The sequence below is a fragment of the Solanum dulcamara genome, chromosome 5 (assembly GCF_947179165.1).
Source record: "Solanum dulcamara chromosome 5, daSolDulc1.2, whole genome shotgun sequence".
In the NCBI taxonomy this organism is placed as follows: domain Eukaryota; kingdom Viridiplantae; phylum Streptophyta; class Magnoliopsida; order Solanales; family Solanaceae; genus Solanum; species Solanum dulcamara.
Window position 1 is genome coordinate 73,965,299 of NC_077241.1, and position 19,470 is coordinate 73,984,768.

The following is a 19,470-nucleotide window of genomic DNA, read 5'->3' on the forward strand; positions in this document are numbered from 1 at the left end:
ATCTAGCTATAATTAAAGTTTGAGTTTTGTACGATTCGCGCGATTATACAATTGAATTTTGTATAATTCACGCGATTTATACAAACGTTTGTGCGCGATTCGAATTGTATAGAGAAATATACAATTACTATAAATTGTATAATGAATTATACAAAGGTTGTACATGGATTGTATAGTAAAATATACAAACGTTATTCAAAAACTGCGAATTATACAAATGCATACAAAAATTGCACGAATTATACAAACGCTGCTATAACTACAGCTACAAATTGTAATTAACAAACTATAGCTATAGAACATAATTAAGATATTTTTGAGTAGCTAAATGCGAAAATTTTTCTTTTTTAAAAAGTAAAGCATCATCCTTATTTTTTTTAAAAGTAATTTTATAATTGACATGACTATACAACTGCAATTGTTTTTGATCAAATATGAAATTAGTATAAACATTTAGTTTTAAATTCATATATATTCTTTTACTATTTTAGAAAATGCAATTTCTTGCTATCTGTATGTGAGTTGAAATATATTGATTATTTTGTACGATATCAATAACTACTAATTTATAATTATAATATAACATATACTGTTTTAAAATCTATTTACTTAGTCAAATAGCTTTTTTAAAAATTAACAATTAATATTTATTTTAAAATAAAAAATATTTGATTGTGTTATTCCAGTAGTAAAATAAAACACGACACATGAATTACAAAGTAATTGTGTTAGGACAGACAAAACATTTCTTATAATTTCTACACTTATTACACTAAATTATTTAATTACTATCTTAATTTTTTTCTTTCTACTATATTATAAAAGACTTGTTTCTAACATGTCTGGTTACAACAACAACAAAACAGTGAAATCCACGCAGAATGTGGGAGCGTAAAATGTACGCAGACCTCTGTTTCCATATTGCGGGTAATTGTTGTGAATTTAGCTTTTGAATGGAGAAGTGATGGCTCTTAATAAACATGAGACCGTTTGGATTGACTTATAAATTGCTTATAAGCTGTTTTTAGTTTTTTTTTAGTGTTTGGCTGACCAACTTAAAGTCATTTTATGCTTAAAATAAATTTCAATAAATACTTAAATTTATTTCGATGAATTTATTTTAAACAGTTTATAAGTTGAAAAGAGCTTTTAAGTAAAAAAAAAAAAAAAAATGTCAGCGCTTTTTTTTTTTTTTTTTTTACTGTGCACCTTTTTTTTTTTTTTTTTTTCCAGGATACATGTAGGTTTATGACACTGAAGAAATGTCTCTCTTCTTCTAAGAGCAAGCATAAGCTCTAACTTCTCTGCCTCGATCTGGGATTCAGGTAAGTGATTATTTCACTATGTTTATCTGATTCTGTTTTTGAGTTCCTCTATAATTTCTAATTTCTAATGTAGGAAGAAGACCCAATTAGAGTTTTGAGGTAGATTAGAAGGGTCTTTGTTGGATCTGAGAAAAGCTATCACAAGGTATTCCAATTTCTCATTATAGGCACATGTAGAAGGTGAAAATTTTCAATTTCTCATCACAAATCATTCATTATTTTAGCGGATCTTTCATAAACAAAGGCTTTATATCCAATAAAGTATATACTTGGCCTTTTTTATGCTAGAACTTTAGCTCGAAAGCACTTAATGTGTTGTATATACCATTAAAAACTTCAAAAGCTCACACATAACTTGATTTTTAATAGATACTCACCATGATTCTAAGCCAATACATGGCTACATTCAGATTGCCTCTATTTTTTCTAATTAAACAGTTTAATTCTTGAAATTTGTTAAATATGAACTTTTGATTCAGTTAGAACTTATGAAAGAGAGTTGTCAGGAAGCTTAACTTTAAAACATACATTTCCATGGAAACAGAAGAATTCATGTATTATTTTATATATGATAAAAGATGAAATAACTAAATCACGAATAGTTAAATCCAATGTTACTGATTAATGCCTTACTAATTGTGTTTCATTATTCTAATCATGTGTTTTTCCTCCAAACAAGAATTTGGAAAAAACGGAGAAAAGAGAAATAGAGAGGAGGTGAATACTATTTTTTATTTTAAACATTATATTTATTGTATTTTAAATAAACTTAAATTATGTTCACTTTGTTCACTTTTACTTATTTCTTTTAGACTTTATATCCTTTAAGAAAAATATTTTATTACAAAATCCATATTAATTGATGCTTATGGTTTAGGTAACAAGTGTTGGAGTTCTTAAAGATTCATTAGCGTCATGCTTGATGCAGATACATAATTACTGCTAAGAATTGATCACTGCCCCTCTATTTACAATGTCAAAGAGTGGGGAGGTTTCATGGAAAAGTGAGAATTTGGGCAAGCGGAGATGGGCTTTCATGGTGTTCCTTGGGATACTGATACTTCATGGATTGGCTATTCTCGTCTTCACCAGAGGATTCCTCCTAACTCGCACTGAACTTTCACAATATAGTCACTGTTCTGATATTCAACAATCTCCGTGCTTCTCTCCTCTTCAAGATGATCAAATGGTTAACCATTCCAAAGGGTGCTGGACGAAACCAGCCGTTGATCGAATTGTTATTATTGTTCTTGATGCTCTCAGGTATGACTTTGTTGCTCCAAGTACCTTTTTTGATGAGAAAAAACCATGGATGGACAGATTGCAGGTGTTGCACAAGTTGGCATCTCAACCAGGTTCATTTGCTAAGATCTTTAAAGCTATTGCTGATCCTCCAACAACCAGTTTGCAACGTCTAAAGGGATTAACAACTGGTGGGCTTCCAACTTTTATTGATGTGGGTAATAGCTTTGGCGCACCAGCTATCATTGAAGATAATTTGATATATCAGATGGCTAAGAATGACAAGCGAGTTGTGATGATGGGGGATGACACGTGGGTTCAACTGTTTCCTCAACATTTTAATATATCTCATCCATTCCCTTCATTTAATGTTAAAGACCTTGACACGGTAGATAATGGCTGCATTGAGCACTTGTTTCCATACTTGTATAAAGAAGATTGGGATGTACTTATAGCACATTTTCTTGGCGTGGATCATGCCGGACATATTTTTGGTGTTGATTCTACTGAAATGATAGAAAAGTTGGAACAGTACAATGGGATTTTGGAGAAAGTTGTTGATGTCCTGGAAAGCCAAATTGGACCTGGCGGGTTACATGAAAATACTCTGCTTCTTGTGATGGGTGATCATGGGCAGACCATCAACGGTGATCATGGTGGAGGTGCTCCAGAAGAGGTTGAAACGTCACTATTTGCTATGAGTTTTCAAAATAATCCATCTTCCTTACCATCCGAAACTGATAGCTCATCTTGTCGACTTGACACGGAGAAAAGGAAGATATGCACTAGCTCCATTGAGCAGCTTGACTTTGCGGCAACAGTATCTGCTCTGCTTGGCATTCCCTATCCTTTTGGAAGCATCGGGCGTGTTAATCCTGAACTGTATGCATTAGCTGCTGGTACTTGGAACTTGGACATATTAACCCCCGAAAGTGGAATAAATCTCTCAAGATCGGAAAGGTGGATGCAGAACTATGTCAATGTCCTCTGCATGAATACATGGCAGGTGAAAAGATACATTGATGTATATTCAGCTTCATCAGTGATAGGGTTTTCGGACAAAGATATGTCTCATGTATCGAACCTCTATGCTCAGGCCCATGATATTTGGTTACATACCAAGGAAGCTATGTTGAATTGTAAAAGTGAAAGTTGTTCGACATTGTTACCTCAACTGAAGAAGCAAATTGAAGCTTATTCTAATTTCTTGTCAAGTATTACTGCGCTTGCTCGTTCCAAATGGACAGAGTTCAATCTAAAGATGATGGGCACTGGTTTCTGCATCTTGGTGCTCTCTCTTTTTGTTCACATTTTCACCATCAAGAAATTGGACAAACTATCCAGTTGCTATCTTCCTCGTGGTGGAAATTTTGTAGTTTCTTTTGAGGCTATTTTTGCTTATGCTGCTGTGCTGATTCGTGCATTCAGTTTTCTTTCAAATAGTTTCATCTTGGAGGAAGGTAAAACGGCAAGTTTTCTATTGGCCACGGCTGGAATGCTTCAATTACGTCACGCAATAGTAAAAAAGAAGATGCTTCTTGAAGGACTTCTTTTTGTTCTGGTGGTTCCTCTTCTCAGATTTGGTATTGAACTTGGACAGTCAAAGCAGGCTGTCAATTCTTTATTTTTGAAGTCATTTGCTTCATGGACTGTAAGCATTGACAACGGCACCAACTTATGGATTTATGTTGCTGATATCTTTCCCTTTTTAGCTCTTGTCATTTTAGCTTATATACTTTATTACAAGAGCATTAAGCACAGTTCCTGTCAGGGAATATTCAAGTTAGTTGTTGTTGGAACCATATTTGCTTCTTCTCTTATAGCTCTGGCTTGGGCTTTAGATGGTAACTTATTCAGCCCGAGCACGGTGATTGTGGATATAAAAGCATATTGGATTCCTCGGATCATCTATGTTATTGGTCTTCTGCAATTATTTTTATTAGCAATATCTCAACTTTGTGGTAAAGAGAAGACTTCAGCTTGGGAGGAAAATACAATTGTTAAAGCAACTGCCATGTTATCAGCATGGAGTTCAACAATTATCATTTTATCCGGGAAACAAGGTCCTCTAGTTGCTCTAGCAGCAGTAATTCAAGGGTGGTGTGTAATTAGGTTGATGACGTTGGAACAAGCAAAGAATGACTGTTACGAAAGTTCAACTTCATATTCTTCTCCAGTGGCGAAGTGGAGTCTTTTAGCTGTGTGTCTGTTTTTCTGCACTGGACATTGGTGTGCCTTTGATGGCCTCCGCTATGCTTCCGCATTCGTTGGGTTTGACGAATTCAACCTTGTTCGTCAGGCCGCCCTGCTTACCATAGATACATTTGGTTTCTCCCACATTCTTCCAGTAATGGGACTTCCACTTATTGTTGCTTGCCGACGACATCCAGAAGTCCAGGCTGAGAAAAGGAAACCACTGTTTTTTCTCCAGTTATGCCAGGTTTATTTGATGTATGGACTTATTATGGCTATATCTATGACACTTACAATTATATGTGTTACGATTCAAAGGCGACACTTGATGGTATGGGGTTTATTTGCTCCAAAGTTTGTCTTCGATGCTGTGGGTCTTCTTCTTACCGACTTCTTCATATGCCTCGCATCACTGTACTATTTTGCATGACCAAATAAACTAGATGAAGAATTAAGCGTGATGGAGGTGATCTTTCAGTAATTTCTTCGGACAATCTTACAAATTTCTTCCTTTAACATCAGTATATCGTCCTCGGTAAGGTAACTCCCTATACAATTGCATCGAAATACAGTCCATTCTTGGAAAGAGAAGAAAAGTGAAGATAGTAACATTTTGTTATATCCTGATTTATTATCAAATTTTGATTGATTGATTATAGATTTATAGCTACCATTTGAGGCTTTGACCTTAAGTGGGGTGGCATTTAGAGTTTTTGAATGTTATCTAAATTATACATTTGTCTTATTTATCGTTTTGGTATGATGATGACGTGAGTTGAGCTTAAACGGGGAAGCATGTCAGTGAGGATTCATATAGGCCGATCCCAACTTATTTGGGATTGAGGTGTAGTAGTTGTTGTTGTTGTATTAAACATTTGCCTTATTGGTGGGATTGAAATAGTAGCCTTTTGGGGTTTATTTCGTAATCTTTGTTCCGGTGACATTTAGAGTTACTGAATTTTATGTAGTATTATAAACGTTTGCCTTTAAGATGGAACGCAAATTGTAGCCTTTGGGGTTTAGTGTTTGTTCCTGCTAGCCTGAATTGTTTTTGTGCAGGCTTTTATGCACCTTGCTCGCATCCTCAAGTATCAAATCACTTGACTCTCCTTGCTGAATTTTTGCCAGGAAGGAAGTAGTATACTTCAGGACTGCAAGGATGCGAACAAGGTGCGTAAAAGCCTTTTTTTTTCACTGAAATAGAATGATATTGCTATTCCCAATCAATATTTTTTGTACCTTTATTTTCTTGTTATCATTTTTTGTATCATCTGATTTTTGTGACCTCCTTTGTACGTATGAATATTGATACTTCATCTTCAATTTAAAAATATTGTCTGAAATCCACAAAACAAAATGGAATTCTCACCATTGATTATAGATTGTTTAGTTTTTTTCATTCTCAAGCTGCTTGAGGAACGAGGGGATAAAATATAGAAAGCAACCATATGAATGGTGGAATTATATGAATGTTTGCTTTCTCACTCAACAATATTTAAGAGCCCGATGACTACTTATATTGAAACAAAGTTTGTTTTTTGCAGCTGATGTCTGTTGAGTTTTCTTGCTTGACGTTATTTTGATTTGTTTTACTATTCATGGATATGAATATCTTTCTAGATTCTTATCGGGAAGTGCTTGAACTACTAGTAATGATTATTGTTTAACAAATGTTCAATGAAACTTTGAGCGCACTGCCACTGTATATTACAACTGATGAAAGTGAATGGGATGTTTATGGTATTTATATCCAGGTAGCTACTTTTGGGAAGAGGCAAATCACAACTCACAAAAATGTAGGTGGTGTGATTAAGCCCCGTAGAATTGACTCTGCTATTGAGGCTTTCAAGTTTTGGAAAAACTACTTTGTTTTTGGATTTGAACGTGAAACTTGATCATGCTCTAAAGGTGAGATTTTTCAATCCAAATATTATTGATAAGTTCAGAAATAAACAAGAAAAGGATTAAAGTTATCTCTTTATTCTATGAAATCGGCTTACTGATAAAGTAACCTATAATGGACATGGGCTACATAAATTTGTACCACAAAGAACAACTGCTTATATTAGTCAACATTACTTGTATATGAAAGAAATGACTGTAAGGGGAACTTTGAATTTTTTTGCAAGATGTCAAGGAGTTAGCTCTAGATTTGATTAGTGTATTCTTATAGAATCTTTCTAAAATAAAATTCAATAAACTGGATTTTTCATCTTTTTTTGTGGTGAAAATTTATACATATCGTCTACTAAGTCTTTTTTTAAAAAAACTTGTACAGAGATGTTGGATGAACTTACTTAATTATACCAACTTTACTGGATAAAAAATAGTTTGAAAGTACAACATTCATCAAACAAGAAAAAGTAAAAGTTACAATGCCCTGGTTCTTTATATGAAACAGTACTATATTTTTATGTAGGAAGAGATGTACTAAGTATATCATACAATGGATGAATAGTATCCATTGTTATTTTTTTAAAAAAAATGGGGTAGTGGAAAGAGAAATGGGGGAGGGGATTTACAAGTTAGGGAATCAAATCCTCACCAATAAGGTGAAAGTTCAAATAGTCACCCAACCGAACTAATAAGATTCTTCCCACCAGATTTCCCAACTTCGACTGCTACTTGGTAACTAAGAAGTTGGCATACACACCTTGAGTGATGTGCTTCTGAATCATGACATTGCACGTAAGCATATTGTGAAAATATCAAACAGTCTCTCAAGTTGTTTAAGGTGAATAAATCTATCGTAGTATTATTGATTTCCTGTTTAAAAAGTCATGAACATATACCATGTAACAAAAAATGGAGGTAAACAAAGTCTGATACTCAAATTGTCATGCACATTAAGATACTGATCATTTTTACATCTTTTGGTTAATGGATACTTACCTGAATGAGTATGTAAATTTTATGATATACATATTTTGGTCTTCACATGTTTTGAAAATTAAGGTCAAATGTTCTGGTGGAGGTTCAGTGGAACATTGATTTGACTACAATTGGTGCTATTTCTGTTAAATATTCAAGATTATTTAATGTTACATGATCCTGAAATTCTGAGTTAATGATGTAGGTAATTATTGCCTAAATAATTTCTGCTTTTTTTGCCAAAAAAATAAAAGAGACTATTCGGAAAATATTAAATTTCATTATGTAATAGATTCAAATGTTTAGGTAGAGAAAAACATAACTGACAGTTTAGATATTGCTAGAACTTAGTGTCTCATGATGTGATTATTTTTCTCTTCAACTTAGGGTTTACACTAAGTTAGCTCAAAGACACGAAAATTATGATGTGTTTTAGAGTTCAAAATATTGTATTCTAACTACAAATTCTTTGATTCTGGTATTTTGTTAACTATCTAGAGTTTCTGATTCTCTAATTTGTTTCACTATTGAGTATCAGTTTTAACGCTCCCATCAGAATTTCCAGGTGAAATGTTTCATTCATGGCGAGTTTTGATCAACTAAACATTCTTATTATGATATTCCTCTAGTCACAAGTGTAAGAAGGGATATATGCCACCACAAGCAGCAACAAGATGATCTTGAAAGTTGGATGTGGAGAAGAATAATGTGGATAAAATCATAGTACACTAAATAGAGAATTTCTAACTAAAACAATTTGAATTCCTAATGGATATTGTCTTTATCATGCTTTCTGCTCAAAAGATACTTGAACAGATTATCCATGGAGGCTAATCATATATTGAAAAATAATTTTGAACCACTTCCATAGTAATCTTAACAAATGTATTTAACCATTATTTATTTTGTTTCACACATTGTATGATTTGTTTTTAACTTGCAAAACTCCATTTAGGCCATTCTAATTCCATTAAAATACTTATTGCACTCATAATTTGAGGTAATTACCTCTTTAAAACTCTCATTCGCTGTCGTTACTCTAAAGTTTAGTCATAAAATAGTATTGTACGGTAAATTCATTTCACTTTTAACGAATATTCTTCTTAATTTTGTTACAGGTTACGCGTATCGGCCAGAGTCAGATATCTATAAGTAGATTTGTTGTCTATAAGAGAATTTGTGATCCATGTGTGCTAGAGGACTAAACAAAGACAGCCAAGGACCAAATGAGGCATATTGTGTGATGTTTTTGATTGATTAAGTTATTTTTGTCTTACAGATGCTTAGTTAGTTCCTCTTGTGAATGTAAAGGTGATAAAATTTCTCTTCATAGTTGAAAGTAAAAGCTTATAATTTTTTTTATCTTCTAAAGCTGACCTTTTTACATGTCTCTTTCAGTGCATAGAGAATAGATCTTGTAGCATATGTATATACAGAATAGAATTTTAAGCTTCCGTGTAAATATTGAGGAACACCCATTTTCTGAATACGATCACTCTTTTTAGGTCTTAATTATGCATTTTCAAAAAAAAAATTATTCTTAACAGTGTATCAAGAAAAGATCTTTTTACTTATCGATGTACAAAAATAATTTAATCTCAAGTATGTATGCTAATATGTTCAAATTTGTGTATGGTTTGTCTAAACAAAAAGTTATTCCTTTATAGCAAGTTACTTCTGTTGTCTTGAACTGCAATAATTGAACTTATATATAATATGTATTTGAAAGACTAATGTGTTACTATAGTTTTTGTATATGGCACACATATTTTTTTTTGGTCACACTTGGATGATATCGAGTTGATTTTGATGCCCATATTATTCAATTGAATATATAATAAGAGTGAGCGGCATGATGCCTCAATTATTGGAAATAAAGAGTAGATTAAAGCATAAGGAATTCAATTATTGCTACACTTTTATGACAAACATAACTCGGAAGGCAAAGGCCATAGTTTCTAACTTTGTTGCCCCAACATTACTAACCTAGTTATTGTTATACATTGAGTTGTCCTATTACCACAGTTTGTTGCTATGGTTGTTGGAAATTAGACTTTCATACAAAACCTGAATTGTTATTCATATTAGTTTGTGTTCTGGTAAGGAAGTGCACAAATATTTAGAAAACCACAACTGGTATTCCTGCAATTACAGACATAGAAAAGCCGGAATACTGGAAGGCAAATGCCTAACAAAAGGAGCTATTGAACAAAAGAAAACTGAACCCTAAACGTAAAGCAGCGAAGGTAAAAGGTGTTTTGGACAACAAAAGAGGAGAGTTTGAGATGATCATAATGTTTACCCACCATCATTAATGGACTTAAGCCGCCATTACAGGTAGTCTCTTATGCTCCAAAGCCTGTCGAAGCCTTTGGTAACCATTTCTATAGTGTTCAAGTGAGAAGCAAAGCTGTCTAATTGCCTCTCGTTTCTCTTCTGCTCCTTCCAAAACTATTTCCTTCTGTCTCTCTACTTCTCTTTCCAATTCTTTAACTCTAGACCTCAGCTCCTCTACCATTTTACGGGCCCCTTCAGTTTCAGAAATCAATGTGACGTGCTCAATGTGCAGTTGGTGCAAATGTTTGTTCATTTGATCAATCTGATCATCTTTAGAACTTAGCTCTTCATCTAGCAAGGCAACTCTAGCATTTAGGTCATCTTTCTCTGTTTCCAATGCATCATATTTCTGGTATAATGCATCAAGGTTTCTGTTCAGTTCTTCAATATGGTTGTCCCTCTCAGCAATGGTCAACTTTAACTGCTCGATTTCAGATTTTAGCTGCATCTCCATTTCTTCTTTCCCTGCTACAGCTCGTCTAACATCCTCCTCTAATGATTGGCAGCGTAGATCCATTTCTTTGATATTATCCTCCAAATATGCTCGTTCCTTCAATAATTTGGTAATTTCACATTGGAGTTGCAAGTTTTCTTCTGCCAAAGCCTTGTTGGCATTTGATATTGATTCTTTCAGTCCTCTGATTTCTTGATCACGGTCTGACAAATTGGATTTGTACCTCGCAATTCGGTCCTGCAGCTTTGAGACCTCTCTTTTCTCTCTCTCAAGTTTGGCTTTCCAGCCAGAAACATCTTTCTGTGCTGATCCAAGCTGATCCTGAAGTAATTTTACGGAGGACCCATTATGTTTAAGTTCCTCCCTTAAGCGCTCCACCTCCTTATCTGAATCATGAAGCTTCTCTATCGTGCTCCTTAACTCTTCCTCAAGTGTTCGGATCTTGGATTCTAGGTCCAAAACTTGTGGTTTTTCCTCTGTAGCATTCTCTTGCAGCTCATGGTCAGAAATTTTAGCTTCCTGTCCTGCAGTAAGCTCATGGACGTTCTTCACGTAGTCCCCTGATTCATACTTCTGAAGCTCAATTCTCAACCTGCTAATCTCTTCTTCCGATAACCGGATCTTTTCCTTTGCATTTCTAAGGTCTTCCTCATACCCAGCTATCCTAGCGATAAGATTATCATTGCCCACATGTGATCCCCTAATGGAGCTCTCAGAGACCTCTTCATGTTGCATGCGAAGCTTCTCTTTCACGTCGCGGAGCTCGACCTCCAATTCACCAATCTTCTTACGCAACCCTTGGTCATCATCATTGCTTATTATACTTGAGTAATTATTGATAGATGAATCATCTGATTCAGATTCAGAATCTAATGTTGAGGACTCATCTCCTTCCTTGGCTAGATCCGAGCTACTTCCGCCTGTTCCGAGAAAAAATTCAAATCCAGCAGCACGAGGACCAGGTTTAGGGCGGCTTGGCCTCCGATCAGGAGAGGGCAACCTGGAGGGTGGTTCAGAACCCACGTCAGAGATGCCTGACCCCTGTGATTGAAGATCTGAAGGAATATTTTTCCGGAGCTCCCCGGTCACATGATCATAACGCTCGGCTAATGACCGGTACATGCGGTAGAATTCCTCAACAAGTGTGATCAATTCTGGCCTTTTCTGATAATACATTTCTGCCCTTTTAGCAAATGAATCTGCATCCTCTTCAATGAGTTTCAACATCCTTTTGACATTCTGGTCCATCTCTGAAATAATAGACCTATTTGTCATTTTCTTGTATGCCATTTTCTCCATTCAACATACAAAATTACGAGAAACCACTTGGTAATTAAATTGCCAAAATTAGGTATTTCTACAGTGCATTTTCCCCAGGTGGTCTGTGAAATAGCTAGTAACCTCCTTTGAGATAAATGGATGAAACTGTTCAAAGTTTTTTCACGGAATCACAAAAAAGTAGGGTCAATTGGCCACCGGACTTTCCTGACCATTTTACTTTTTTTTCTGACCGCTTTATCATAGAATTTGAGAAATGTAAACTATAGAATTTGAGACACAAAAGTCTAAAATTTTAAATACCATAATAGGGTAAGGCAAAACTATTATACCATATGATGTCATTAGAATTACCAAAACCACAAAGCACATTGAATGTATATTTATTTTTAGGTTGCTTAAGAATAGGTCACAATGAGCGGAGTTCAAACAGACACGTTGAAGTTCCAGGTAGGCTATGACTCAAAACACATTTGACCCAACTTAAAATGATTTATCCAATATTTCGATGAGTTGGGATCATGACCTATGCTTCTAATTAACCTGTTTTGACCCCACCCATCTAATCCACCGCTCATTTCATGCCCTATTTGCAAGAGTTACATTTCACACCTACACAAGGGGCAATGCTAGGATTGTGGAAGATAATAATAAGACCAGGGTAAGGGAAGCCAATAGGACTTTAAAATTTGTGCAAGTAGGCGAAGTTCAACACGGGAAAGATAGCTTGTTTTTGAGCTGGTGATTGGAACATCTGCAAAAGCTTTTTAGAAAAACCTTCATAAGAAGTTTTTTTTGTTTCCTGAAAACAAGTTGTGTTTGTATTTGGATGCATGTGTTGTAGAACCAAAAAGCATATTTCGTGAGACAATAATTTATACAGAGTTCCCATTAAACCCAATCATTAGAATTCATATCCAAGAAAGACAATATTACATGGGGATTATTAATTCAGAAAATAAGGGTGAACAGTAAGAATTACAAAGGCATAAAGGATAACTATGCTTCCTTTAGGTTAAAGCACCAGAAGGAAGGGGAAATGAAATGCAACAACTGCTGGTGAAAAGGACAATATGGCTCCTTTAGGGTAAACAGACAAAAGAAATGGCTAGTGCAGAAAAAGTAAAAACAAATAAAAGGGAGGACAAATACAAAAGGAAAAAATAGAGAAAAAAACAAGAGGCAGAATTCAAAATAAAAAAAACATCCTTCTCTCCCCAGAGGAAGGAAAGCACCGCCAAGCCAACAAGAAAGCAAAAATTGCACGAGGTATAGTTAAATCTTTTTTGATGGGCAAGTGTTGAGCATTTCTCTATCTTCCAAAAGTTTCTGGAATTTTAGATTTCTTTCCATTTTTGGTGCAGAAATGAATATTATTGAATTTTGTAAAGATATCTTACAAACAAATACCTCCTAAGGTTACTGATAAACTAAATGTGTTAATTGTGGTACTATTAGACTACCATCACTATTGGTCTAAATGGAATGATGAATAACATAGAAGAAGACCCCTGCTATAATTTGCCAAAGTGTGGTACTGTTAGTAGACTACCATAACCTTCTGAATTTATTTTTTGTTCATATTTAATAGACTTTTTAATACAAATACATGATTTGGTCAAAAGAACCCATACATAAGCTCCTAGCTCCGCCTCTGACAAGAGGTTATATGAATTATAAAACTACAGGAATATAGTAATTATCTGTTATTATGCATTCTAGTAATAGTTCGAATCCATTTGTGATAATGATCCCAAAGGCGAAATTTTAGGATACCCAGTGAGTAGCAAGTTATATCACTCACTAGTACAAATTTGAATCTCTTGCGTATGTGTGTCTTAAATGCATAAATGATGCCCTGTTAATTGAATTCAACTAGTCAGGTGTATATATATTTAGATGGTCTATTTTTGGCATTTGCAGGGTAGCCAAATACGAAATTAAAGGATTTGACAAAGATAGAGTAAGGTTAAAGAAGTCAATAGCTTACGTTCAAGATTCTCTTGAAGCCACTTGCAGTTTTTGGGATTAATGTGGCTATCCCACCACCAAGCGTGTGATTTCTTCGACTCCATCCTCCTCATCTTACTAGACTTCACCTGTAAAGGGTCAACTCAATCTTAATCTCTTAGGACATCCAACACTAAGAATTTTTCAAGTGATTCTTCAATTTAAATGCTCCAGAGCAACCAACATGGTCAATTTTTCCCCAAAAAGGAAGTACAATATGTACAATAAAAACATATCAGAAAGTAAAGAGATTCTCAAGTAAGCTTAGACAAGGCTAATAATACTCATTCAACATGTTAACTGTTAAGTTAGGGAACAGAGATATCTTACAAAAGTTGATGCCATTCTGTCGAGCTTGTTATTCGATACAAACTCCTCAACTCAAAAAAGTTAAGAAAGATTGCCTGCATAATCATGAAGGTGATGTAAGCCAAACTATCAAAAGTCAACCTCAGTAGGATATATGCTTCTTTGTTTCAGAATAACATGTTTAAAAAGCATGCAACAAAAGGTATTTCTACTATTTCACTTCGATATCTGCTATGATGAGGGTCAAAATTATTTTTGACTTTTTAATTTCTGATGGTTGTTATCTATCATTTGTTACTTTAAATACATTGTTTGTTTTGATTGTTACTTAAATTTTATTGTATGTATTGTCAAATTCAAATTCATCTTTATGAAACGATAAAAAGTTCCATTTTATATAATGACCGATTTGAGAAGGCCAACAGGCCAGCAGAAAAAACAAAAAACAAATACGCACTTCTCGTGGAGACACACACAGAAGGAGCCCAGGAAGTTTGATATCTAATCCCACAACTGTCGCCGGCTATATTCATGTGTTTGTGTTCTTCCTCATATCATACCTGTCAAAAAAGAAATAAGAACTACGCGTAAGCCATTCGTCTCAAATCTTTATATATTTTTCATTCGTTAAAAATAGTCGATTATGATATATAACCACGGAATTATACTTTAACAGATGGGTAAAAAATGCAAAGCGTAGGATGTGGGGTGGGGTGGGGTGGGGGGGTTTGGGGGGGAGATGTCTGGTCAGCAAGACAAGATTCATGGAGACGTATAAAGATTCAATAAATGATTTCAATCAGAAAATCCCCAAAAGAACCATTAATGAAAGGAACTAGTTTTGCAAAAAGCAGGAAGCAAGGGCTTAACTTGGGGGGACATGGAAGGAAAGACAAAAAAAAAACTAATGATTTTGAGAGGAAAAACCTAAAAAACTCTGAATCTCCAGCAAAGGAGAGAGATGCTTTCATTCACTTGGAACTATATAATAAATCTCATTTATGAAAGGGAAGTGAGGAGGGAGTGGGGGCCCATAAGAATATGGAGAGAGGGACCAACTTACCAAACTAATCTAGATTTGTTCACATGGCACTCCCTTCGTTCAAGACAATAGTATCTCATTCTTTCATTTTAATAGTTAATCATTTTCTTTCTCATAAAAACCATGCCACGTTTATTACTAAAAAATTTATGCTTTCTGTTGGTTCTCTGACAAAGGTGTGATTTAGCGAAAGGACTAATATGGAATATGATTTAGCTGATCAATCTCCACATCAAGCTGTTGGGCCCGTGTTAGCACGGGCTTTGCCACATCTAGTCTAAATAGAAGTACATTAGTTAGGTACATGAAAAGTCAGTGACACAAGATGTAAGTCCTCCAATTAGATGCCATATTACCTTATCTTTTGCATAGTAATTACATTGAGTTCCAGCACCATCTCAGCCACATTCTTCCAGTTTCGCTTGCATAAGATACAAATAATTTTCTAACAAAAGGTTACTGAGGAGATTATGTCAAGTGAGGTCTTTGTGCATCAGCCAAATTGCTCTATTGACATTGTTCTTAATAATGTTTCTACCGTATCATTGTATTGTCGATTAGGGGGTTTTGTGGAAATTGGATGAGCCAACTGCTTGTGTGTTTGCCAGAGAATGATTGCAGTTGGAGGTCCATTAAAGAAGTTGCTTTCCCAGAAGGCATGCAAGGGAAAAATGGGAAAAGGGCTAAGACAACGTGCAGCAGCTTTGCATTTTGGCATTCTGGTCTTTGACAATTGTAAACTAGTATTTTCTGGGCGCATTAATCTTATGCTTTATGCAGCTGCTCTTTTATTTGAAAATGTCGTATCATTTCTCAAAGAGATGTTGTTGCTCTTGGTTACAAGTATATGTGTTTGGCAAGGCAATCACTATCATGGAGATGTTGAACACACTACTCACTGGCTCAAGCAATTATTCAAGGGAGTTACAAGTTGTTTTGATAGTCCAACTGTGTTATGGGAAGATTACAGCGTTTTGGATCAAAAAGATTTTCAAACCAACGTCACTTATATGCTCTTACTACAAGGAATCATATGGTTATTCCATTTGCAGCTTGGTGAGCATCAAATCCAGCTATTGACTGTCACACTATGGTCACAATTTCATTTAAATTTTACTGGATATCTTATCTTGAACCTTGAGGATGGGGTTATTGTTATGAACCCAAATGTGGACTTGGTAGACGAAGCAAGTCATAACACAGTCAATGAAAGACTTGAGCCAGAGGTGAGTTTCAAGTTAAGCAAGAGAAATAAACAGCGCAACTAGAGTGGATTTGCTTGCCAGTTTAATCTTTCCATTCCATTGTTAGGGCCTATTTAAATGGCCTTATAGCTTATAAGCATAAATGATAAGTTAAGAATCCTAACTTATGAGTTTGGGCTTTTTTTTTAAATGTTGGCTTAAAAATTAAGTGCTTAAATGCTATTTTAGCTTAAAAACACCTAGAATAAGCCAATCCAAACAGGCTCTTAGTAATTGCGGTAGTTTACATATATTGAATTGAGTTGTAAGAGTTACAGACAAGGTCTGCAAACACTCTACCCTCACCCCACTTTGTGGGATTTCACTGTGTATGTTGTTGTAATTTCCTTTTCATTGTTGAAGTAATAGAAGAAGTGTTTGTTAACTGCTTTACTACAAACTTTCCATATCTCTCATCAATCAAGCTAAAGCTATCTCAGGACTTTCATCAAACAACTCATCTGCAATGTCAACTCCTTCTTATCCTTCCCCTTTTACCCCCAAAATCGAAATAGATGCAACTAAACTACACTAAACTAAACTAATGGAAAAATTAAATTCAACCAAACAATCACAAGAGATGCCAATTTAGCAATTTAGAATACAAAACTTAAACCTTTTTAACTTGGATAGATAACCAAAAAAATAAAACTAAAAAGCAAGAAAGAATACATTAGAAATCAAAAACTAACCAGTTGACGGGTACAGTGATGAAGAATCCAACCACAGAAGATTTTAATTTGCTAATTTCAGAGTAATGTGGAGAAATTTTGAAGGCTTCAGAAATGGTGAGCCTCTTTCCAAGAAAGTCAAAATGACAGCTGAACTTGAATGGCCGATACTGTTATCAAAGGTAGACACGTCTTCACGACCAACATCGTTATTTATCTTTTTTTTTTTTTTTTGTGATGTGAAATTTTTCATCGGTAACTTTTAAAAATAGCAAAAATTTAAAACATAATTCGTATTCTTAGTTATAATTTGCTTAATTTCATCTCATAACTATACTTTAAGTTATTACGTCAATTTTTTATTTGTATATCTCACAGCATTATATAAATTGAACTTTCATGTTTGTATATATTCACTTTCAAATTTGTATATTCATTTTTAAATTTGTATATTAGCTATTAGATTTGTATATGAACCTCCGAATTTATCTAATCGCAAATTTTATTAAACTGTTAATTTACGTAATTAATTAAAATTATATTTTTATCGGATAATATAGTAAGTAGTAATGTTGTTCAATCAGCACAATTTTTCCTTTTTTCAACAACTTTTCTCTTCATTACTGTACACAATTTACTGTGTAAATAAAAATGAATTGCCACGTTGGTACACTAAAAGTCACCAAGTCTAAGACTCTAAAATATACTATACTAGTTTTCTTTTAATACGTTAAAAATAATAATAAAAATAAAAACTTATTTTAAAAATTAATACACTACATTTTACATTATTATTATACACTCTATGAGCCGTGGCGGATCCACATGGTGTCCAGGGGTTCATCCAACTCCCTTCGACGAGAAATTATACTATTTATACATGGTTAAAATATTTTTTTATATATAAATAGTAGATATCAAACCTCATTCGATTAATTCGTGTGTCTATTTTTTAAAATTTTGAACCTCTTTATTAAAAATCACACGATAATCTTGTCTTCAAACTTTCCCAATTCCTTCTCCGTGTATAACTTTATTCAATGTGAACGAAATAAAATTCCTTTTGAAAACTTTTCATGAAGGCTGTGCCAAAGTGCAAAACATAAGGAAATGTTATTAAAGCCATTCGCCATTTGCGCCAATTGTCGTCATTTGTGATAATACTCTCTCCCTTTCAATTCAAGATTTGTCTTGCTTTTTTTTTTAAAAAAAAAGTTTCCTTTGAAAGTAATTTTTTAATTTTAAACTTTTCATGTAATATGATTAAAATTACTAAATTAAAGAGTATTTTGATACAGTTTATTTATTTATTCGGATGTTTGGATTGATTTTACTTAAATATTGCATTTCTATACTTTTTCAGGTTCAAAAAAGTGTTTAACACCATCTTCAACTCCTCTCTATTTTAAAGTAGTTAAGTGTTTTTTTTTATATCTTTTTCAAACACCTAAAAAAAAGAGTTTTAGACGTCAAAAACTACTTGAAACAAGTAAATTCAAACACCGACTTAGTGTCCGTTTGGATTGGCTTATTTTAGGTACTTTTAAGCTAAAATAGTTTTTAAGCAATTTTAAAGTGTTTGAATAAAGTTAAAAAGTGCTTATAAGTCCATGTTCAAAATCAAATCGAAATCGATAAACTGAACCGAAAAAAATGTTATTGGTTTATCAGTAATAGGTTATTGATTTAGCAGTTTCGGTAATGATTTTAAATTTTTTTATTATCGAGTTATCGGTTCTTAACGATTTAAGCTTTTTTCTTAACAAGTTAATCGATAATCCGATAGTAACTTAATAATTTAGATTTATTACCATTTGATATATAAAGTCTTGGGTGCACCGGGCTGTCCTTTTTACTTTTATTTCTTGTTGTCTCAAACTCTTAGTTATTTTACAATGTTTTGCATTTGCTTTTGAATAAGATGCAATTTATCAACTAATGTGCATGACTCATTTGATTCGTCATCTTGTTTTTAAGTGATTTTTAATGATTTTTTTTATATTAAATCTTAACAGTTAAACTGATAATCGCATCGATAATAATCAGTAATTGATAAATCGATAAATCAAAATAACAAAAAAAGTCAAAAGTCAATCCAAATAGACTCTTAGAGCTCGTTTGGATTGACTTTAAAAAAGTAATTTTTAAGTTAAAAATAAAAAGTTAAACTTAAATGACTTTTAAATCAAAAGATAAAAAGTAGGGGCAGTCAAAAGTCTATTTTATATTTGTCAGACACTTTCAGAAGTCAAAAACTAACTTAAAAATATATTTGATCAATTTAAAAGTCAATCCAAACAGACTCTATAAAAAATTTAAATCAAAAGACTCCAAAAGTCTTTTTATTTTTTTTAATAAATTTATGTCAAAGTCAAAATTAAATAAATAAATTCAAAACGATGATCACGTGTATTTTTGGCGCAGGGCAATATCACTTTTGGTGTAATTTTATTTACCCTTTTTTGTTTGTTTTTCTTTGGCCTGATAATAATTA

General features: G+C 33.7%; 2 protein-coding genes across 14 annotated transcripts; one reads left to right on the forward strand and one right to left on the reverse strand.

The window, feature by feature from the left end:
* The first annotated feature begins 1,237 nt into the window (after window positions 1–1,237).
* Window positions 1,238–9,131, forward strand: LOC129889764 (uncharacterized). Of its 12 annotated transcripts, none has more exons than XM_055965196.1 (7): window positions 1,238–1,325; window positions 1,399–1,470; window positions 2,005–2,042; window positions 2,203–5,300; window positions 5,820–5,930; window positions 6,515–6,668; window positions 8,750–9,131. In XM_055965196.1, the coding sequence occupies exon 4, from the start codon at window positions 2,299–2,301 to the stop codon at window positions 5,188–5,190; it is 2,892 nt and encodes a 963-aa protein (XP_055821171.1). In that variant the 5' UTR covers window positions 1,238–1,325; window positions 1,399–1,470; window positions 2,005–2,042; window positions 2,203–2,298; the 3' UTR covers window positions 5,191–5,300; window positions 5,820–5,930; window positions 6,515–6,668; window positions 8,750–9,131. The 12 variants fall into 12 exon arrangements, with proteins under 12 accessions (XP_055821171.1, XP_055821173.1, XP_055821166.1 ...); XM_055965198.1 differs by having other exon boundaries at window positions 2,254–5,300; XM_055965191.1 differs by lacking the exon at window positions 2,005–2,042.
* Window positions 9,132–9,685: 554 nt separating this feature from the next.
* On the reverse strand, window positions 9,686–17,163 carry LOC129889766 (protein NETWORKED 4A). 2 transcript variants are annotated; one of them, XM_055965204.1, is made up of 5 exons: window positions 16,998–17,163; window positions 14,477–14,579; window positions 14,041–14,114; window positions 13,691–13,799; window positions 9,686–11,672 (listed from the first exon to the last, which is right to left on the reverse strand). In XM_055965204.1, the coding sequence occupies exons 3-5, from the start codon at window positions 14,053–14,055 to the stop codon at window positions 9,952–9,954; spliced, it is 1,845 nt and encodes a 614-aa protein (XP_055821179.1). In that variant the 5' UTR covers window positions 14,056–14,114; window positions 14,477–14,579; window positions 16,998–17,163; the 3' UTR covers window positions 9,686–9,951. The 2 variants fall into 2 exon arrangements, with proteins under 2 accessions (XP_055821179.1, XP_055821180.1); XM_055965205.1 differs by lacking the exon at window positions 16,998–17,163 and adding an exon at window positions 15,083–15,171.
* Between the last annotated feature and the right edge of the window lie 2,307 nt (window positions 17,164–19,470).